Raw genomic sequence first — 22,277 nt, 5'->3', positions numbered from 1 at the left:
ACAGCCGTCGTGGGGGGTACGAGAGTACGAGCGCTAGCTGTCGGATCGGACAAGAATCCTATACTGGTACAGCACTCGTATACGAAAGAAATGGGCAGCAAGCGAGGTACGAAGAGCAAGCAAGAGGGCCGGCCACCAGAAAGCAACGCTCACGACACGAGTCTTAACGCCGGTGGCAGGTTAAAATTGCCCATGAATCGGATCGACTGAAAGGGACGGTTGGCGAAGAGAGGCAACGACGCAGGTCCAAGAAAAGAGCAGAGCCACTAACTCTACTCGTGGTAGGGCCCCGGAGCAAGAGGGGGGGTTTGGAGTTAGGCCCGTCTTAGTCGGCGACGGTGAGCCAAAAGCTGCTGGGAAAGGGGAGAAGCGAGGCTCGAAAAAGGCATCCAAGGCTGTGGGGCAGGCGAGGGTTTGTGGAGGTTGCATTTCAATTGATTGCTTTAGTATGGATAGTGCCTGGGTAATCTACCCCCCTGGTTCTGGTTCTGATGAGGACCGTTGCTTTTCTACCTGTTACTTTACTGCATTCCGTCTGGGTTTTTTGGTTTCTTTTGTAATAGGTATGGTCTAGTATATGATATGGGATGGATGAGCATTATTAGCGCCTCTTCATGCTCTATCTCATCACTCCTCCGTCCTGATTGGCGAGCAATCGACGACCCGTCATCTCACGATGCCAGCTGATCAGATAGCATATGCACGTATGCGCCCAGCCCTCAATCGCCGAAGCTGACGGGCATTTCGGCTACTAGAAGCGCGCAATCAAGCATTTTGCCAAAAATAAACGCCCAATTGGCCGAGTGTGCACAGCCTGATGCCATTTTTCGCATGTTCCAAGCACAGTCTCTCTGCACTAGGTTGCGCTCCAAGAAGCAAATAAGGAGGTCCAGTCGAATTGCGCACGTTGGCGAGCTCCTTGAGCCAGGGCCATGATTTCGCCCCGGTACCTGCGCTAGCGCTCCTTGGCCAGGGGAACACAGCGGCCGCTAGTTCAACGTTGGCTGTCCAGAGGCCCTGACTGACGCGAAACATTGAAGCAATAAGGTCCAGGTACATAACGGTTGAAGCTTTCACAGATGCAGGTACAGGTACAGGTACAGCTGGGGATTCGGCGGGGCCTGTATGTCCTCTATGGTCCATATGTGCAGAACAGCAAGTATAGGCGAGCCGGATCAATTTCAGCCGCCCCTTGCGCCAAATGCGCGTGCGAACGAACATAATAAAGGAGCGACATTGGACGCAGCTGGCATGCAAGCAATTTGATCCACCTCACCGAGTTTCTCTGCCCAGTGGTTCCAGGTACAAGCACATACTCGTCCAGGTAAAGTGCCAACCTGAATGGAACACAGAGTTTTGGCTGGTGTTTTAGCGCCCTGTCTTGCATGAGCCACTAGCTGCAATGCATGCAGGTACCAAGTCGGACAAAATGCTGAATGGGGCACCGACTCTCAACTCGTCAATTGCAATTGGATGTACATTTGATGGTTCAATGTTGCAACTTGTGAAATACCACGGGGAGCCTTATCTCGCCTACAAACCTCCCCAGCGTCAATGCGGCCAGCCGTCAGCAAATCGGTGGCGCGTATGCAACAAGCATCAATCTTCAGGCAATACAAGGGCGAGTACTAGTACCTGGTTGCATCGGTGTATTGGCGCGCGGAAAGGGATCAATCAATTCAATTGGCTGCCCGCGGTAATGCTACCCTTTCGCTTCTCACCTTCGGTGGCGGGCCATACAATCGACTGGCTGGGACAAACTCCAGCCTTTGCCGCCCCGGCCATTTTCTCAACCTGAACCTCAGGAATTGATTTGGTCATCTTCACAAGGGCATCCACATCCACTTAAAAACAACCAGGGCAAATCAAGCCATCTTCCATGTTCGAGGCGCCTCACTGCGCGCCTGGTGGCCTCAGCGCGATCGCATCCCCTTAGCTCAGTAGATGGACGTTGGCAGTAATTGCTTAGTATTTTGCCAGTGCGCAATTTCAAGACGACATAATATTCCGTGAAGCCAAAGCTTTACGCAAAGGTTTGTAATTAACTACTAGGTATCTACTCTTGGATACGCATTTCGTACTGATCCCCTGATACACTCCCCTCCCTAAATGAAAAGGGTGCATACAAACCACCACCTGTTCTTTGGGCGTGAGAAGGGCCGGATTCTCACCTATTCTCAGCCCGCCAGTTGCCCAACTAAGCACTCCATCAGGTCAACCTGCAGCGGCGTTGTCCGTCCAAACTCTCCTACGAAATCCCGTTGGTCATGACAAGAGTTTTAGTCGGGGATTGTTAGTTGTCTATTCAGGCAAGGTTAGTATAGTAGGTGGTAGCATCTTGGTTCCAGTTGGGCAAAATAGTCCCCCAAAGTAAGATTACCTCTGGAGCCAACATGAACCATTGAAATCCCATCCCCCAGCAAACAGCATCATCTCCAGCGAGCGAACAAACAAGCCTATCGAACACCCAAAAAGGGACCCTGCGAGATTAAAACCCCCAGATTCCATCTATCCCCAGGCACCCAATTTAATCTCATCACCCCAAAAGGGGCATCCAGCCCGTCACATCACCAACTCAAAACGGGCACACACTGACGGCACGCCCGCTGCTCCCTTCCTCTTCCAGCTGGCCTCTTCATCTTATCTTGACCTGATGATCACGTCTAGTTTGCGTCTAGCTTTGTAAATCAGCCATGGACTAAGTCCAAGAGCGCCGATGTGACACAAGGTTATGGTGCTAGACCTGTTCTTGTCCAGTCTTTATGCGCAGTAGATTGCACAGATCGCCGTTAGACATCGGGCCTCTTGAAATGACCTCTTGCGCTTCTCGGCAGTTGCGGGACATTTTTTCTTTGTGCGCGAGTCGTACAGAGGCATTTATCATGTACACTCTAGTTTGGCATGCAAGCCGTATCATCCGATGATAGTGTAGAGGCTGGGTCTACCAATACACCAAGGTGCTACTTGTACATCAAGAAGAAATAGGCCAGGAATTGGTTCAGTTAACCATGTTGACAATACCATCTTGACATTCCCAAAGAAGTCAATAATTAAACGTATATGTATCCCTTCTATCAATATCAATCTACCTCTCGCCTAGAGCCCCATATAGACAAACAGGCAAAACTCCATCTGTAAAACTCCAAACCCCAATGATTAGATCGCCGCTCGTCCCATAAGCAGAACGTTTTTTTATCCCATGACCAGTTGTAAACGAATCCCATCAAGATACCGATGCCCTTGGTTAGTTCACATGGTTCAAGCGTGTCTTACAAGATCAGCTTTCCCTTTGGCAACAATGCCCATAACCCACCGCAAGCACATTTGCGCTGCTGCCCCAATACGAAGCTGTACCCGGGACGACTCCCGAACACGTCTTCCATCACACAGGCACAGCGGGTGCATCTTCTCCATTGTTGAGCCCCGAGCTTCATCTCCACCCTTTTGAACAGGTCGACGTAGACAAATCTCGAGCCGTTACGCGCCAAGCTAGACTCGTCGTCTTGGACGCCGAGAAGATCGTAGTTTGCAAAGAAGAGCTTTGAAGGGTCGCAAAGGGCCCTGAATGCAGGGAGTTCTTTACTAAAGAACTTCTTAATGACAGGCAAGAAGGGTGCCGGCGGCCCTGCAGCCAAGAGCATACTCAACTCCACCTGAACCTGCGCTGCCTTAACAGCCAGGTCGATTTGCTTTCCCTGGGGGTTTTGACTTGAGCTTTTAATCATGTTTGGCAGAAACGCCTGGTATGCCTGCCGAACGTCCCCACCGAGGACGTTGAGCAGCTTCTCAAAATCGGCGACTTTAACGAGGCTAGATGTTGTAATATGCTGCATCTTTTGGTAGGCTTGCTGGAGCTTAGGATTGGACATCTTGGGACCGCCTGTTTGGTCCATATTCGCCGACTGGCCTCGGTAGAATTCTATCGCCCGTTCGCTCAGAGATTCCAGATGAGCAATCCTACGGCAGACACATATAAGAAAGCTCCTGCTTGATGACGAGAGCAGGAGGTGCAGCGATACATCGTTTCGTTTTTGAAGATATGGCGTCACCTCTCCAAAACGCTTGGGCTCCAGCCTCGCTATGAACTCACTGTCGTTCATCAGTGAAAATAGGCTGTCAGTGAGCCATGACAGCAAATCTAGAGACCATTTGGCGCAGCCGGCTAATGCTTCTACAACCTCTATCGTGGCGTGTTAGTATACCGACAATAATAATTTGCCTCAGGGCACGAAGAGGTGAAAACTTACCATGTTCATCCAGGGGACTCATCTTCTCCCGCACTGTTACAGGTGTGTTGATTGCGAGGGTGATGAGAACGACGACGTTGCGCACATTGAGGTCAATCATGGCAAACTTGCCCTGGAATGTCCTGGGATGTGTCTCCCCTTTAAACCCCAAGCTATTCATGAAGCTCAGGCAACTCTGAAGCGGTGTGTTCCTCATAAGCAAATCATGGTGAAGTTCTTCAGAGTAATCGACTTGAATCTTGAGGACCTTGATGATCTCAGTGATCCAGTCGTGAATAAACCGTCTCTTGGATGTATACGGCGCTACAATGGCGAGCAAGTCGTCATAATTAGCCTGATGCCACAGGGCAGACGCAGCCGCTACCGTCAGGCCGGCTATTGTGGCCCCGTAACGGACCTCTTGGAAGGAATTTCCAATGTCGCCAAGCGGATATTGCAGCTTGCACCATTTGATTTTCCCTTCATCTGACATCTGGACCATGGAGCAGTGAGTTGGGGAAAAGGCGACCTGTTGGCATGATCCTTCCTCGCCAAAATTCCAGCCAACTTGACGCAAGTTCATTACTTTGTTGGTATCTTCTGTCGCATAGACTTCTTCAAAGGTAAATCGATCTCGGTATTCAACGGTACCGTCAGACATGGTCAAAACCAAGAGTTTTCCGAACTGGGCGGGCTGAAAACTAATCAACACCTTGTTAATCGTAATCGGTTCCAATTTTCGCAGCCGCGTATAGGCCGTCTGCTCTGTGACTTCGCTGTTCCTTCGATTTCCCAGCTGCTCAAAAGCTGGGTGAAGGTTGTGGCGCTGTTCGCTCACCGCTTCCCAGCGGTCAATAATGGTCTGAGCGGTTTGATAGGATCCAGAGGTGGGTGTGCGCGTCCTGATGGCGATAATCATGGGCGAGACGGTGCTTTTGCCAGTATTATCAATGATGGAAGGGAGAACGTGCAAGTGAGATAGCTCTGCCATGGAAGCATCATTGCCGGCATCCCCGGGTCCCGTCTGCAGCCACGTCGTAGCAGCGAGATGCTTTTCGACCAGCGAAGGGCTAAGTCGAGCGTTCTGTGGCAGAGGGTTTTTGTCGGGTTGCGAACCAGGACCGCCCCATTGAATCTCTATTTTGAGCAGCCTGAGCTGCTTTGATGAGGTCGCAACAGCAACCAGCAGATATCCTATCAAGATGTTAGCAACAATCATCCATAAATATAAAGGATGCTAGTCTCAAGCCTTACTTTTGTCGGAAGCAAGAGCCGCATGCGTGACCAGCTCGTCCAGTGAGTTTACACTCTCAAGCTCCATCGTAGTCTCTTCCATTCGATTATTGTTTTGTGACCAAAACATTTTCAGCATGCCGCTGATTGTGACGCAAAACAAAGCACTCTTTGATGAATGGGGGTGGCTTGGCCCGCCGGCGTGAACAAAGGAGCTCTCATACTGATAGCTATTGCCATTTCGAGTTGCTGGTCCATACATGATGTTGTACGATTTCTTTCAAAGAGTTAGTGCCTCGAGTTATCTTAATACTCAGACCTGGTGTGCTCACCTGCTGGTTCTGCGGCGCTACTGCCAGCCAATGTGCCCCCACCACAGCGTTTGCATCGTCGATAGAGTCTGTGTCGTACTTCCTCGTGATGAAAGGGTGGTTGAGAGATATGGAGAAGCTAACTATCACAACTCTTCCCACCGCATCAATGATTGCAAGCTCTGGGACGTTGGTTGACCCCCACTCCAAGTGAACCAGGGGAATACCAGAAGATCCCTTGATAAGCTCACATGTCGTCGGCTTGCTAAGGTCCCACGCTCCGTCAGCCGGGTCGCATCGCAAGAAGCGGAGCTGCAAGAACTGGCCGTCCGGCGTGATAGTTGCAACCGTTCCGGATTTCGACCAGGCTATAGTCCTGAAGCTCTCTGTCAGCCACAGCCATAAACATAGCGATGGGAGAAGGGATATACGGATACGCACTGGCAGCAGCCACGGCTTCTCACATCATCCACCTTGAGTGAAAGCGGCCTATCATGCGATCTATCGGGAAGCGACAGGCCGACGCCATCGCCAAAAAGATCATCCACGTCGTTTAGATCGACCGGGACGGCGTTATCCAGCATAAGGGGCATTTTTTCCTCCGTCATTGGAACGATGCGTGTATGCGCAAGCGAAGGCTAGCGAAGAGCCTACGACCGGACTTAGGGCGGTCAAATTGCCTACAGTGGGCAGGGAGGCGCGTTGAGAAGGCGTAGCAATGATTCACGAACGCGAGACGGTCTATTATACGTGCGTGGCATGGAAAAGTGTTCTAACAGGCAAAAGCCCGGGCGCAGAAGAGATTGGCCAATATGAAAATGCATATAAGCAGGATGAGGCTCACATGAAGGTCCAAGTTTCAGTGAAGAAAGGTGATACTGGCGCTGGGTCGGATGAACTTCGGTATAATTGAATTTGTACCTGCCTTGCTGCCCACCTTGGGCAGATGCAATCTGCCTACCCTGGAGAAAACAGGGTCAAACTCGTATCCAACTGTTTGATTTTCTTGATATACCCTTCAATATATCAACTTACACTACCTCGGTGATATATTATAACGGTTATCATTGCCGATGTTCCTTGCCGTTCCGTGAGGCCGACTCTTCCCTCATAACTCCTCTTTGGGGTAGGTTGACGTAATGCGTAAAGTAAGCAGAGACTATGACAGTGCCACACGCATAGCATTGAATCATTGGATACATGTAATATTAAGTTTTGAGTTGCTGCCGCTTTACCGTCCTTCGGTGCTTCGTAGAAATTCCAAGGCCCGAGGTACAGTATCTTATTCGTTATTCGTCTCAAGTTTCTCTACTATAAATGCAGTTGTTCTATACCTATGTTTAACAGATAGGCTTCTTTGATATACATCTCATTGGCAAACGAATCTTCATCATGAGATCCATCTCCGCAACTACATTGTTTCTGCGACAGCTAAGGCCTTTAAGCCAAGGCGCTCGGGCTGCATCATCCTTTACACAGTCACAAGGATACAGGAACAGACCGTTAACCTATTTGCTGGTTGGGTTACTGCTTGGAGGCGCTTCAGCGTCTACACTAAAGCTCTCGTCGGTATCCAACCCAAATGGGAATACAGCACCAAGATGGGGTGAATCAACCAGGCCGTCTAAATTACAATCCAAGTATGCTGATAAAAAGACAATGATGAAAGTAGGTTGAGTGGATAGATACATCTCATCTATATATATAAATCAAGATACTAACAAAATATCGGCAGGCTGTTGACGAGCTTCGTCGTGAACTTGGAGATGAAGCAGTGAGCACCGATCCAGATGATCTGGAATATCACGGCTATTCTGAAATTTCAACGTCAAATACGGATGAAAGGCCATTTGCCGTTGTGCGACCACGGTCGACAGAGCAAGTGTCTGCAATCGCAAAGATATGTACCAAATATAAAGTTCCAATGGTGCCTTTTGGAGCCAAGTCCAGCATGGAGGGGAACTATAGCTCCCCCTTTTCGGGCATATGCATCGACATGTGCGAGATGGATAAGATAGTCGAATTTCACCCGCAAGATATGGACATCGTTGTGCAGGCTGGGGTCAATTGGACGGTATTGAATGAAGAGATCAAAGACACTGGCCTCTTCTTGCGGCCTGACCCAGGCCCAACCGCCCTCATCGGGGGAATGGTGGCCACTAACTGTAGCGGAGCCAATGCAATGAGATACGGTGCGATGAAGGATTATGTCGTCAATTTAACAGTTGTCTTGGCCGATGGCACCATTATCAAAACAAGACACCGACCAAGGAAGACGTCAGCCGGATACAATCTCAACTCCTTGTTCACTGGATCAGAAGGGACTCTCGGCATCATCACTCAAGCCACGCTCAAGTTAGCGGTGATACCGACAAATCTCAGTGCCGCCGCTGCAGCCTTCGGATCGGTTCATCAGGCTGTGGCAGCCGCGTCCACGATGATCCGCTCGGGCCTCCCCTTGGCCGCCTTGGAGCTGATGGACGATCAACAGATGCGGAGCATAAACAAGAGCAGAAGAACCGCTAGTAGGATGTAGGAAGAGAACCCAACCCTTTTCTTAAAGTATGTGTTATGCCAGCATCCCCTTTACAGTTGATGAGATCATCAGTATGTCTGACATGTGGGATCAGATTTGCAGGTACTGAAAACTCTATGAAGGATAGTGTCAAGGCGGCACAAGCCATATGTCGTACACACAGCGCCAGAACTTTTGACAGTGTATATGGAGAAAAAGAAATAGATTCCCTTTGGTCAGCTAGAAAACGCGCGCTTTTCGCGGCAATCGCGGAGCAGCCAAAAGGCGCCATGGTTTGGGGCACAGATGTTGCTGTGCCTATATCCCGTATGGCTGATCTGATCGGTAAGTTCAACAAATCCACTTGTATTACAACTCGCTTATAGTTCTCTTTACATATGGACAGAAGAGTCCAGGGCCAAAGCGACGGGCCTCAATCTCTGGAATAGCGTGCTAGGACATGTGGGAGACGGAAACTTTCACCAAGCAATGTTCTATCTCCCCAACGATGCCATTGGCAAGAACAAAGTAGCAGAATGCGTAGATACTATGGTGAAGAGGGCAATTGAGATGGAAGGAACTGTATCAGTAAGTTGACTGTACCGTGTCTTTCGTCCCCCTGTTGCATTACTGACAGTTCATGGTAGGGCGAGCATGGTATTGGCATTGGGAAGAAGGTAATGTAACACGTTCATCTGAATTCTCTCTGCACTAATCTAATAGATGATTAGGACTGTCTTCTCAAGGAGCTGGGCCCGTCAACAATCGGGGTCATGAAGGCTGTGAAGGATGCACTTGATCCGCAGTACGTTTTTTGTGTTCTTATTTTTGGTTTCAATCCTGCTGACATGACATTACCTAGTTGGTTGTTAAATCCGGGAAAAGTATTTGATGAATAATGAAGATGATATTCGAAGTGTGGAGAGTATCTTGACTTCCTGCTATTTTGAAAGAATTTACAACTACATTTAAATCCTGTAAAAGCTCTTTATAGCCTCCAATCTCCTTGTGTTGCAAGTCAAACACGTGTCTTATGCACTACAGTGTTATTCTGGATGTGATGTATATCTTGTGTTCTAGAAGGCCACCACAATGCCTCAATTTGGCCGCCAGGGACCCCTTTTCTCATCAACTCCTATACCTCTGTTACTAAAGAAGATAGAGATAATTGCAAGATTTGCTTTAGTGGCAAAAGATGCGAAAGGTGAGCTTAGCGAGGACCCTGAACTCGGATGCGGTTTTCGCTATAGGGGGGCGGGATCTATGGGCTGCCTCACCAACGGCGCTCCTACTCTCGCCATTTGAGGAGCATCATGGGAAATGAATATGCGCAACACTACATGACGCACGTGTTCACGATGCCGAGACATATCGCCCGAATGCCCCGTCAGTCGATCCATACATGCACGTATCACACCAAGTGGATCGTAGACGCTAAATAGACGACAGCAAATGCCGCCGGCTTGGAATCCGTAACCAGCGAGTCGAGTTGCGGCACCTCATTAGACTCCCTGCACGAGGACTCCATAGACTTGCCGAGAAGCCATTATATCCGAGTAGAACCGCCCTAGCATGTCGGAGCGATAAAGGGAAAGTGAGCGGGAGAAAAAAAGGGTCTAATGCACATGTCAAGATGGTACAAAGGGTAGTACGATTGTACGAGTAATAGTGACGGTGTCTCATACGTATGAGATGTCATCAACGCGGAAGAGAACGAGCGTTGCCGTTGATCGACTGCTGATCTGACAATCAGGGCTTGCAGGGACCTTGTGATAAACTTCTGGAAGGCCGGAAGTGCTCCATGCTGCTAATTCCCGGATGGATCGACGACTCTGGACTGACTGATGTGTTACCTGTCTTCCGTAGTCCGTACTCTGTAATTGTGATCGCCTGTTTAACGCCGTTGCTTCGTCATAGCATGAATTTGGCGCAACAGACGGAAAGGGTCCATGCTAGTACTGGTGGCACAAATATAGCAGCAAGGCAAATGAGACGGCCCCGGCACTCAACCCACTGTATTCTTTATGTTATCTGCTCAATGCTCTTTTTGGCCTTTTGAGAGAAGGATGAAAGCTGTGTTATGAGTATGGCAGCCAACATCGATAGAGAGGACGATGAAGAGACGCGCTGATGGTGAGCGTTTTCGTTGGATTTTTGATGGCCAAGTAAGTGAATGAAACCGGACAAAGAGCTATATCGAATCCGACGCGTCGCAATCATTGTCATACGGGTACGAAATACCTACTTTCCCATGTTCTGTAATGCCCAGCGTACACAGTAGAGTGCCTGACTTCCACTGCTTGATCCCCCACATTAAGACGTCGGACCAGGGCCGTCTGATGGGCTTAGCTTTCAGGTAACAGAAGCGGCCGGTGTGTGCGGTGAACCGTGCATGGGGTTGATGAGAAGAGGCACTGATCGGCAGCATGTTGGAAAGGCAAGGCCTCCTGGCGAAGCGTATTTAAGAGGAGCCGTTGCGAAGCACATGGCTTGTATCGTACTTCACATTTGGCTGCTAACTATGCGCGCGTATAGGTAATGACATACAATGACAGTTCGCCATCAATGATGCGAGATATCTGCAATCTGCAATCTGCAGCAAAAAGGAGCAGTATCAGAGGCATAATTTCATCATGCCCGACGCCGTGACGCGCAAGGGATGCATATCATATCATCTCAAGGTGTTGTCGCACAGCATTCCCTCCATTAGTCGTGACCGTTTGACAACAGCCACTTCCCATTCATTGCGCCAGGGGCAAGGGGCCCATATCGGCCACTGTCTAAATCTCTCGTCAATTTCCGTCTTGATATCGTGTGTGTTCTGGGCTGTGGGCTGTGTGTTAGCGGCGGTTATAGCCTCGTCTAAGCCGAGCGGGTTTCGTCAAGAGAACGATGGTTCCTGGATACCGACGAAAAGAGAGAAAGAGGATGCAGGGGCTGGCGACAAACGACTTTCGCTTGCTCGTACGCTCCCATGTTCCCATGCTTGCCCCCCCGCCAGGTCCCTGAGCCACCAAAATAAGCACGCTTCTAGCTTGCCGTAGCCTCGAGATATCATGGATGGTGCGGAGGACTAGGTCTGAAGCGGATACGGCGCCGCCCACAGAGCCCTGGCGCGGTGCAGCATTCTGATTGCCCGATTTGTCGTCATATAGCGCCTCGAGTAAGGACCAGATGCTTGTCTGATGATAGGTATGGCGACACTGGTGGTGGTTGTGATATGGTGTGCCTGTTATTCTGCCTATTCCTCCACTATTAATCCCTTCTCCTGGGGGTCGAAGCTTCAAACCTTCGTCAACAGTGCATGAAACTCCCAAATTCACCCTCTTCTAAGCTAGGCAAGAGAATGTGACAAGTGATTCCTCCATTACTCATGCGGACGCGCATGATCATGAGCGCCATCACAATGGTATTAGCCAGAGTTTTTCATCCAGAGCGACACAGTCACAGTCCAGCAATGGTGCGTGATACAAGAGGGCACTCTACATAGGCGCTGCTGCTAGCACTGACTGCCCCCGCCATCCGCCACCAATCCCGTACCGACTTCACTCACACATTTGCACAACCCCAGCCTGCACAATCTCGCGGCCTCTCCACTGCAAATCATTCGCCCCTGGTCGCCAAGATAGAGAGCTTTGGCCAGCTGGTAGCTCGAGCCAGAACCAGCGCCAGGATTCGTCGTTGGAAAAGCCGCTGGCTCCAGAGGGTTACGAGCAGCCGTCACATCTGGGGCAGCAACTGACAGAGCTAGAAACGGCCGAGCGACAGGGGGGAATTGCAGCCGAAGCCAGGAACACAACGTGGGCCGCGGAGTCGCTTATGGCTATGGGCCTAATATGGCTATGGCTATGGATATCCATGGCTATGGCTGGACGGTCGATACTGGCTGGCTGGCACTGGCTGGCGCTTCTGTGTGCGGTGATGCTAATATGCTAATACTACGAGTACCCGCGATATGCCATGCCACTCCAACTGGCGACGAAACCGACCATCTTTCTTTCCTCCTCCCTCACGCGGTTTCCGACAATTCCCATTTTCCATCCTCACTTTCGAATTTTAAAGGCAGAAGAGTACTGGCTTAACGCGTGTGCTTTCATTATTACTCAGCGCGGAAGCTCTGCTCGTCGCCTGCCTTTCGTTTTGCCTCTCACGCCGGAACTTAGTTAAGCTCCTGGCTCCAAAATCTCAAGTCATGGCCCCCATATCAGCAATGGCGCCCGCTGGCGCTCAATCTACAACTCTTTCGAGTACTGGCAAATCTTTGAAAAGGGGAATGAGCCTAAGGAGAGCTTCTACCCAGCGTCGGCCACGAAACCAGCAGCAGCTTCCTGCTCAGTTCTTGCAGCCTATGCAAGGGCAACGGGACGGAGATGAAGACGAAGACACGATAACCTCTTGCCATCCCAGTTTTCAGACATATCGACACCGAGACCGCCAGAGCCACTACATTGATCCGCGACAGCAGATGCTGCACCTGCCAGACTCACAACGGCCCGCGTCTTCCCGTAGCCATATGCGAGACTGGAATCACCAGAGAGAACGGAGCCGAAGCCCTTCGTCTTCTAACAAGCTGCCGCCACCCGACAGTTTGTTGCAGCAGCCCCAGCCCGAATACTACAGCAGTCTCCCGTCGTCCGCGAGCCTGACAAGTGAGGAATTCGAAGCACTGCCGCCTACAGTTCGAAGAAAAGTAAGTGGCTATTCTCTCTCACGTTCATGCTGTTATCGTTGCTTTCGATCCATCCATGGGGTGGTGAAAAGTTGTCTCAGCGATGTCCTTGTACACCGACTTTCGTTTCGTTTCGTTTCCTTTTTTTAAAGATGGCATGTCCCTGCATTCATTCCAAGAATGCATTTCCCCCTTGTGTTTTCAAAAGGCTCTTGGGGTGTTGGGCAAGCGACAGGACCCGCCAGCTTGTGTCGCAGATGAATGCATAAAAAGAGGTCAGAGAAAGACGAAATGAGAATGAGAAACAGGGCCAACAGCACAAGGTGTTGATTGGATCTGGACGTCAGAATGCATTGCCTAACAAGAGCGGATTCTGTCTGTTTTAAAGCTGGCTGGTTTCATGCGTTGTCTGACTTGGATGATCGAATTGCCCATTGCAATGCTAGCCAATCGGCTGTATCGCACATACGGTTCCCTGGTCGACGGAAAGCCTGACAAGTGTCGGAATAACTCTGTCTCGCATCTCAAGGGATCACCGACGAAAGCAGAGCATGGGTTGGCAGAAACCTGTTGGTTGGGACCAAACAGCAGGCGATCTTCTCAGTCTTCGTCTCATCCTCTGTCCCAATGCCTCACTCTCTGTCACCGTCTTGTTCCCTTCACAACTGTGGGATTTAGCCTGGACGGCGGGATGCGATGCATCATGCAATGCAATGCAATGCACCTTCGTCTTGCACTCACTAATTCCGGTGACAAGCCAATGGCGTCGGAACGGCTGAATCCGTCCCTGGCATCCCAGCACACTAGTGTCGCGTCGCCCCGCGAGCGACCTCGTTTGGGTGCCATGGCGCTTGTAGGCCGTCTGCGGTGCGTCCAATTGAATGCTTCCAGCGATGTCTAGCTGCTTGCTTGATTGATCCGTGGTGGTGGTTTGCCAGTTTAGCTCGAGTGAGCTCCTCTGAAATCCATCAAACGTGGCTCTATTGTGATATTGGCATCGTCACCAGCCAACCAACGTGCCAGTCCACGATGAAACCAGCCTACATACATGGGCCGGAAGAGGGAGTCTTGTCGTGTCAAGAAACTGGCGAGAGCATAGACACTGCAGTGTGTTTTGAGTCAACATTGTGTGTGTATGTGCTCCGTACCTGGCTCCGTACCTGGCATGAGTTTGTCTGCAGGGCGAAGGCCGCTTTACTGTACTCATACCGCAGCCCCCTGATCAATGTGCGAGTGCACCCAAGCCAACTAGCATTGCTGCTAGCATCACTGCTTTGTCCGTATTGGACTTGAAGCCTCCCCACCTCGCCATGGTTCTTCGTTCCAAAGTTGAGACATGCCATCCTCGTTCGAGCTAGAACAGCTCTGAGTTCATCCGACTACGGATACGCCTTTCAGGTAGTCGCCTCACTAGCTTCTCAATAACACCCATAGCATTTCTCTTATATACATGCTTGCTTGGGCTGCCCCTTTTATTGTTTCTTTGGCCGATGTCTCTTATTTTATTTGATTCTATTTCTGGGCGATAGCATTCTGACATCTCTCTTTTTTTGCTCCAGTATTTTTCGACCTTGGAACGGCTGCGCTTTGCCCAGACCTGTTGTGCTGGACATTCCGATCAGCCCTGCGGCCATTCGACCTCGACTTTCGCAAGCGACGAAGATATCTGTCAGCCGGGATCCAAGTTCGAACTTGCCTTCGATCCCTCCATCTCTGGATCACATCAACAGCCGCGCGTTCGATCGAGTTCCGCTCGCCTATACCCAAACCACGCAGATACGCTTCACGGACGACCAGCGGACAACGGAGAGAGACAATCGAATACGGCCAATTCACACCATAAGAGCATTATACTGGATGCTACCGACGAAGCGTTTGTCAAGATAAATAAACGGCAATCACAACTTCCCAAATTAAGCAGCCATCTGAACGAACCCTTTTATCACGAGCTGCATCCCATCATGAGTAGCTCGCCCAACAACGAATTTACACAGGCCATGGCCGCTGAGGCCACACCGGATTCAATCATGGAGAACTTCCGATGGCTTGATGAGAGTGATGACTTGGATCTTCGTCTAGATGACTACCAGTCGAGTCCCAAACAAGGAAAGAAGAAGCGAATGCCTTTCCCTCGCCATCTATCTATATCAAAGCTGTCTTTTGGACGCCCATCTTCTCAACTGAACCGTCCACCGACCAAGGGAACCATGGCCTCTCCCGCATTGAGCGAGCAATTTGTAGTGCCTTCTCTACCAAGCCCCTCTGGCCACTTCCGTCGGAGATCCAGAGCTCTGTCTCTCATGTCACCAAACAAGGGTCAAATGCCTGATGACTCTGGAGCCACTGACTCCGCTCCATCTCACTACCAGGATCCCGAAGCTCGCATGAAGCTCCGTGTGTACCTTGCGTCTCCGCACAAATTTGATGAGGCCGTTGAATTTGGGTTCCCATCTCTCTACGACACACAAGGGAGGGAAACCTCTCAGACTCGATCGTGGTCACGCCAAGAGTCTTATGACAAGATGCATAGCTCAACTGGCGATGATGCGGAGTCCCTCATTAGTGATCCCACTTCACCTGTCGAAACAGTCTCTCCGAGAACGCCAGAGAGCTTGGATCATCCGCCTGTTGAGCATTCGCCGCGACTACCACATGAAGGAGCCTGGCCTTCCAAGGTGGACTATGCTCAAGCGCCAGCATCATCCCGCGAGATGACACTGCGGATGACCCTGACACGGCCTGATCTTCGAGCCGACGAAGAGCAGATGTATGGCTGGCAAAAACCATCGTCATCCAAGGGGCAAGCACATGACGGATCTGCTCAGCCAAGATCATACTCTCGAGCCTCCAATCCCAAAGACAATATTGAAAGGCAATTTGCCATCATGGACCAAGAAGCTGCCAGCAGCGATGACAACATGGTAAAACGCTTCTGGAACCGAGTCCGCCGTTCATGAGGGCACTTATTAATGTTACGTTGACTGGGTTGGATTCACTCTATAACTCAGTTCTCGAATTACAGGCGAAGAAAGCATTTCATCAAGAAGAAAGCTGTGATTCGCCTTTTCACTCACTCACTACAACATGCCATTACCTCCAAAATTATACCTCTCATTATAGCATACAGCATGCATCACATATACCCCACTGTCCTTTTTGTCGTTCATTTACAATATATTCTCTTACAAATTTTGTCATTCTCTTTGTCGTTTAGTATGAGAACATATACTGGGGGGAGCCAAATCTTGTTTGGCTGTAATCTGCGGAAGGAAAAGCAAGTCACGACCACACACTCATTTTACTTTATCTGGCATAACAAGAAGCGCTCTATTTCTGGCTGGCGTTTTAGGATTAGGACTACTGGATTGATTGAATTACTTGGACGGAAAGCAATTTGCCGAGCGCGAGGATCTTTGTTATTGACGAGCGATGGGATGGAATTGTAAAACTCATGAGGAGCCTTGGCGAGGGCTGATATAATATATTGCGTCCTTATTATTGATGCTGTTGTCGAACAATCACCAATGGTCTTTTTTCACTTTCCCCTTGCTCTACAAGTGACTTTTGCTCCCTCGTGTACTCGTATGACCTATTTTCCAAATGCGCTTGTTTTTTTGAGTTTTTCAGTTCGTCCACATGACGATCGGTCTTGTTTCGTTGCTGAGATTTACATGGACTAGGACTTTTAGCCCAATGCAAGGGAGAAGACAAACACGAGCAACACACGCGTTGAAGCCCATGTGCGCCTTATTTTTGACGCTCTCTTATCTTATTACATACGAGTACACGTTGCCAGATACGCTAATAATGCCCATGCTCCTTTTTTTACTTTCTCGATCGATCGCCGATTTGGAGTCCTAGCTTTGAGTCCTACGTATGTAAGAAGATGGGACGAGCGGGAAGGGGATGTAAGGGGAGGTTTGAAGGGATAACAAGGGGCGGCATTTGGAATTCCGGGGTCTTTTGCGTGTGTGCCTTTTATTTACGCCTTGCTTTTTGTTTCTAGTTTTTTATTGAGTTGTGAAGATGAGAGTTATGTGATGTGGATGTGGTGGTTTGTATATGTATGCCTCTGTGGATGTCTTGGATAAGGGATGAATTGCAATTGCCAGCTTGAGATGCGTTTGAATTGCAATTTAGGGACTGTTGTTTGGCGGTAGGTAGATGGATCAAAGGATAGATGGGTGAATGGATGATTGGTTCATCTTTTGGTTGAGTAAACATGTCTTTGTGTACGAATTGTGTATACTCTGTACAACAGGATACATGGCTTCATTCGCCGCTCATTTTGCATAAAATAGGAAGTATTGAAGCATCTCTCCTATATAACATGTACAGTATCCTAAAAATAGCAATGGAACCTCGCTAATTAAAAGAGATCACAGCAAGCAGCTATAATCCCAACACACATTTCTCCTCCGCACCAGTAAATCTTTTTGTTAAGTTCCCGCAACAGAAGCCGCCTATTTCATACACTTCCCGTATACCCTGTTGTGCCTCGCTTGCCTCTCTCTTTCTTGCCTTTACACCTCCTCATCGCTCTCCTCACCAAGGAGCTCGCCTTCATCATCCACAATCGAGTAGTCTCCTCGTCCACGCGCAAAGCTGTCGCGCGTCGTGAACCTCCTCGCGCCTCTTGAGAACCAGCTGCCATCGCTCCTCTGGCCGAACCGCCCAAAAGAGCTGCTTGCCAAGCGAGCCAAGCTAGATACCATGACGGGCAGGGAGACCACAACTGCTGCGACGGCGGACACGGCGATGATGGGGTACTTGATCCAGGGCTGGTCGCTGTCGAAAGTCGACGAGTTCTCTCCCAGGCGGATCTGTCCAAACTTGCCGTTCCAGTTGCGGTACACGTACCAGCCGATAATACCGGCCAGAGTAAACGGGATGACAACGGCAAAGAAAATAACGACGCCGGACGTGCCATGCTTCCTCTTGAAGTCTTCTTCGTGGCCCTTGCATGGATGTTCTGTTGACGTCTTGTCGAGCTCGTTGCCTCCACGACAGGTGGACAAGGGAACTCTACGGTAACCCGTGGGTTCAAAGTATGATGTCTCGTTGGGGTACTTTTCACACCAGTCGTCTCCAGTGAGGGGGGTGAAGCCATTGACCAGCTGGCACTGGCCATGATTGTCTAGTTCAAAGTTGAAATCACTAATGTTTGGTCAGTCATGAGATCATGTACACAGGTAAACGAAATAAGTAGAGGGTTGCTCTTACCATTCATAGTCTCGTCGGCTACAAGCGCAATCCTCATGGTCGTAGAGTCGCTGGAGATTCTGCTTATTGTAGCACTTGCGATCAGTCTTCTTACGTAGGTACTTGGAGACGTGCCCGAAGAGACAGTCGTCATCCTGCAAGGGATGCTTGGGAGACCACAAGTAATAATCAGAGTCGCTGGCTTTGGTATGCTCGCAGGGCTTGTCGGCCAAGCCACTAAAGTCGAGGTTGACGGAGAAAAGCTTGCCTCGACCGGATCTGCACCAAAGCAAAAAGTTGCGCGAAGTGCCGGACCGTAGGGTAGTGATGTCAAGGAGTGCCACATCCGAGTCGGCAAACTCCAAATTCTTCCAAGTATTGCCTTCGTCTGTCGAGTACGAGATAGAGCGGGACTTGACGGGGTTGTTACGCGTGTACCTTTGTGCCAGGACAATGATCGAGCCCTGATCTCCATACTGCCATGACCAGCTTCCCTTCTTAACATTCTTCCAAGAAACACCACCGTCAGTTGACATGAACGTGTCTGCGTTCTTAATCTCGCCAAGCTTGGACCCGACGTTGCCAATGCCGAAAATGAGACCAACGGCAGTAGCCGCGGCAAAAGTCTTTCTCTTGTCATCTCTCTCGGTATAGTGATGGAGATGCAAGGCACAAGACTCATCTCCCTTGGAGCTACTGCAAGGATAGGCCTTTCCATCCACATCCTTGGCGGGCGGGGCCAAGAAACCCCATTCGGAGCCGTCATTGTGAGAGATCTTGGTCTGGAGGTCCTTCGTCTTCTCTCCCTTGTTGGCATTTGTTACAATGTTGATCAAGGCGACACCCTCGAGGCCTGCGACCTTTTCAAAGTCGACATATGTCTCCTCGTTACAGTTGACGTTGGCGGCGCTGAGAACATATGACGTGCCGTTGGAATTGCTTTTGATGATTGAGCCATACTCCCGGTCAGAACCGCCTTCGGTGCGGACAAACAGGTTAATGGCATGGGTTGAGCTGTCAAGAAGCGTATACTCGTTCTCGTGACCTTCGTGGAAGTTGTACGGGAAGTGAGCCCTCTCAAAGTGCTTGCCGTCCAGACTGGCGAGAGCGTGCATATCTTCGGTTTCTGGATCTCTACCAGCCACAACAATGAATTCGCTCATGGTTGCGAAATTGGTAACGGAATCCTTGAAGATGGCCTTGTCCTCTTGGAAAAAGTCATCACTGGTCATGATGGTCAACGGCGCATCGTTGTTCTCTTCTTCTCTTGCAAGACAGATGACTTGCTTCTGCGACCGGAATTTGTATGCCGAGTGGCCAGTGAACTCACATCTCTCCGCAAAACGGAGCATTGTCTTCCAGTTATCGCCGCGATCAATCGAGATGGACGCCTCGGGGAAGCAGGTTTCTTTGCCTCCAACTTTGTCGCAGGTCTGGCCAACCCAGATGAGCCAGTCTCTCTTGTCTGGATGGAAGCTCAGCGGGAATCTATCACCGGGGTCTGTTGGTGCTTTGAAGCTGTGGAAGCTCTTGCCACGGTCAAGAGTATAAATGACCTTGTCGCTGCCGGTAGTGAAGTAAACCAGATCTTTGAGATATAGGTGGGGATAAATGCCCTGGATCTTCTCGCCCTCCAGGATGCGTTTGAAGCTCTTGCCATGATCACTAGATAGCCACAGCTTTTGCTCAATTTTCAATCGGCCGTTTCCTTCGTCCTCAGCGGGTCTGACAATCACGGTTTCGTCATCGGACTGACTAGAATCACTCCTGTCGAGGTAGATCTTCTGGAAGTCCTGAAGCTTGGTGTCGAAAATGAATTGTTTGTGAGTCACTTCTCCTCCATTTGCCGGGGTTCCTGGAACCGACGGAACGGTGGCATCCTCGCACTTGCGCTCGACCGGATCGTCCTTCTGTTCGCCCTTGGTCCGCTTGCAAGTGTTACCCGGGATGAGCCTCCAGCCAGAAGAGCCCTTGAAGGTTCCGGACTTGTCTTTGCAGGCACCATCTGGAGCCGGCAGTGGTCCGACTTTCTTGCATACTTTGTTATCCTCCGGGTCCCTCCTAAAGTTGTAATCACACTCAAAGTCCGCATCGGAGCACTCGCAGTCCTCAGTGATGGGAACGGGATCCTTGAAGTTACTCTTGATGAAGCAATCAGCCGACTTCTTTCTGCGGCGGTACGTCTGCTTGTGTCCCATGATACAAGTTGGCTTCCCATCGTCGTCCTCGCGGGCATGCCAGTCCTCGAGATCTTTATCTTCGCAAGTCCGCTTGTCCATAGCCCCAAAGTCAATAGCGATCATATGGTAGGCTCTGTCCTTTTCGCCAATGAGGAGAAACTTGAGACTGGTAGAGTCTTGCGTCGTTGTAAGGATCGCTGGTTTGACAGCGAGCTTGTCTGGCAGAGCGACTGATTCCCAGTGCTCGCCATGGTCCAGGGAATACGATATTTCAGAAATATCATCCTTTCTGGAATCCTTGACGGCAAGAAGAATCGATCCCTGGTCGCCGAATTCGTACTTGTGAGGTCCTTTCAAGGCCTCCTTCCACGTGATACCAGCATCATCTGAGACATACAGATTGGCATCTGCAAACTTGCCGAGAGCCTTGCCTGTATTTCCGTTGCCCATGACAAGGCCGGGGGCTGGGCTTGTGAAGACCCTCCCAGTGTTATCCATTTCGGTGACTGAGTGGAGGTGGATCTTGTCGCCATCGGCTTTGAGGGACTCAAAGGTCCTGCCATCGTCAAAGGAAATCTGGGTAACGACCTGTTTCTCGGCACCCTTCTTGTCGACATCAGGGCCATTCTCTACCACATTGACGATGAATACCCCCTGGATGCCATGGACTTTCTCAAAGTCGACATGTCCTTTACCGTTACGATTGGTGTAAGGGACGTTCTCGGTGAAGTATGTGCCATTGGAGTTACTTGTGAAAAGAACACCCATGGGATTTGAGGGTGAGGAGGTCAAGACGTCAATCTGGATACTGTAGTTTGTGCTTTCTAGAACAGTGTATGCCTCTTGGTTGATCTGGTGTGAGTGGTCGTGGTTGTCGCTGGTCGGGAACATGGCGCGGTGCCATTTGAGAGTGTCGTCGGTGACGTACAAGGCCATCTCGTCGCTCTGGAAGGACGAGGTAGCAACAAGGAGGTAGCTCTTGACGACAGCAATGTTTGCCACACCGCCCACTCCCTTGTTGGTGTCCATGTTGGGCTCGAATTCCTGAACCTCTTTGTTCACCACGGCGAAGAAATCGTCGGAGATGACGAGTCTCTGGTCTTCCACAAAGAGGGAGAAGGGATCCTTGATGATACAGAGCACCCTCTTCTTATCTAAATCCTTATCGCCGGTGGTGAACTCGGGAGATAGCTTCGCCCACCAACAGCCAGCTGTGAAGGCACGGAGCAGTTCGACCGACTTGAAGTTGTCTGTAGTGTAAGAGGCTTGCTCGTCGCAAAAGATGCCGTCGCACTCCATGCCGTTGAAGATGACTCGCTTCGGATCTTCTGCATGGAATACCAAGATCTCGGACTGAAATCGGCTGGGAACGGCTGGGGTCTCGAACTTGGACCAGGTCTCGCCCTGGTCCTCTGTCTTATAGTGCGTCTTGCCCAATGTCAGGGCATAGGCGATTTTGGAATCGTAAGGATGCGTAGTGAGCAAAAAGGCATCGCCTTCGGGAATTGCTTTAACCTTGGACCAATTGGCACCGGCATCACTGGACCGATATATGATGCCTGCATCGACGTCGTGGAAGACAACAATGTCGCTGTCTTCGAAGTAGGCAAGGCCCAATGGAGGGTGGTCGAACTTTGTGACTGAGAGCTTCGGCCCGTCCTTTGCCAGCGCCAATACCCATAGAAGGGACAGCAGCAGCAAGTGCCATGACGGCGCCGCAGCCTTGGCTGTGAGCCTCATCATATTGTCGGTGCGGTGCTTGGAGATGTCATGAAGCTAGACGTCTTCGTCGAGGGGTTTGTACGAGGGGCCTTGTCAATCGGGGTGTAAACGGCTGGCCGAATGGCTGTGATGAATCCCCGCAAGAGTGCGCTGCAGATGGAAATAGCCAAGGGAATGAAGCAGCAATCGCTATGCAACAGGCTCGCGCTCTCCTTGAAG

The 22,277-nt window shown here is 50.3% G+C and overlaps 7 protein-coding genes across 7 annotated transcripts; 3 read left to right on the top strand and 4 right to left on the bottom strand.

Annotated features, from left to right (window-relative positions):
• Positions 1 to 86: 86 nt before the first annotated feature.
• On the bottom strand, positions 87 to 516 carry M431DRAFT_450573 (hypothetical protein). Its single transcript, XM_024915261.1, has one exon. The coding sequence runs from the start codon at positions 427 to 429 to the stop codon at positions 181 to 183; it is 249 nt and encodes an 82-aa protein (XP_024773803.1). The 5' UTR covers positions 430 to 516; the 3' UTR covers positions 87 to 180.
• Positions 517 to 765: 249 nt separating this feature from the next.
• On the bottom strand, positions 766 to 1,221 carry M431DRAFT_482946 (hypothetical protein; the record flags this gene model as incomplete). The annotated part of the gene is made up of 1 exon (XM_024916082.1): positions 766 to 1,221. One exon carries the CDS (start codon positions 1,219 to 1,221, stop codon positions 766 to 768), a length of 456 nt encoding a protein of 151 aa, XP_024773802.1.
• A 2,048-nt stretch (positions 1,222 to 3,269) lies between these two features.
• Positions 3,270 to 6,363, bottom strand: M431DRAFT_496079 (hypothetical protein; the record flags this gene model as incomplete). The annotated part of the gene is made up of 5 exons (XM_024917453.1): positions 3,270 to 4,180; positions 4,248 to 5,420; positions 5,481 to 5,736; positions 5,792 to 6,146; positions 6,212 to 6,363. The coding sequence occupies 5 exons, from the start codon at positions 6,361 to 6,363 to the stop codon at positions 3,270 to 3,272; spliced, it is 2,847 nt and encodes a 948-aa protein (XP_024773801.1).
• Positions 6,364 to 7,162: 799 nt separating this feature from the next.
• On the top strand, positions 7,163 to 9,184 carry M431DRAFT_496078 (hypothetical protein; the record flags this gene model as incomplete). Its single annotated transcript, XM_024917452.1, has 7 exons — positions 7,163 to 7,438; positions 7,506 to 8,302; positions 8,401 to 8,630; positions 8,692 to 8,873; positions 8,933 to 8,962; positions 9,017 to 9,090; positions 9,148 to 9,184. The coding sequence occupies 7 exons, from the start codon at positions 7,163 to 7,165 to the stop codon at positions 9,182 to 9,184; spliced, it is 1,626 nt and encodes a 541-aa protein (XP_024773800.1).
• Positions 9,185 to 12,477: 3,293 nt separating this feature from the next.
• M431DRAFT_87378 (hypothetical protein) lies at positions 12,478 to 15,911 on the top strand (the record flags this gene model as incomplete). The annotated part of the gene is made up of 2 exons (XM_024923792.1): positions 12,478 to 12,975; positions 14,514 to 15,911. 2 exons carry the CDS (start codon positions 12,478 to 12,480, stop codon positions 15,909 to 15,911), a joined length of 1,896 nt encoding a protein of 631 aa, XP_024773799.1.
• An 85-nt stretch (positions 15,912 to 15,996) lies between these two features.
• On the top strand, positions 15,997 to 16,495 carry M431DRAFT_450370 (hypothetical protein). Its single transcript, XM_024915260.1, has one exon. The coding sequence runs from the start codon at positions 16,083 to 16,085 to the stop codon at positions 16,398 to 16,400; it is 318 nt and encodes a 105-aa protein (XP_024773798.1). The 5' UTR covers positions 15,997 to 16,082; the 3' UTR covers positions 16,401 to 16,495.
• Positions 16,496 to 17,477: 982 nt separating this feature from the next.
• On the bottom strand, positions 17,478 to 22,079 carry M431DRAFT_87676 (hypothetical protein; the record flags this gene model as incomplete). Its single annotated transcript, XM_024923824.1, has 2 exons — positions 17,478 to 18,111; positions 18,178 to 22,079. The coding sequence occupies 2 exons, from the start codon at positions 22,077 to 22,079 to the stop codon at positions 17,478 to 17,480; spliced, it is 4,536 nt and encodes a 1,511-aa protein (XP_024773797.1).
• Positions 22,080 to 22,277: the final 198 nt, after the last annotated feature.

Source organism: Trichoderma harzianum (assembly GCF_003025095.1).
Source record: "Trichoderma harzianum CBS 226.95 unplaced genomic scaffold M431scaffold_7, whole genome shotgun sequence".
Classification (NCBI taxonomy): domain Eukaryota; kingdom Fungi; phylum Ascomycota; class Sordariomycetes; order Hypocreales; family Hypocreaceae; genus Trichoderma; species Trichoderma harzianum.
The sequence above is the reverse complement of the archived record's forward strand: the minus strand, read 5'-3'. Positions and strand labels throughout refer to the sequence as shown.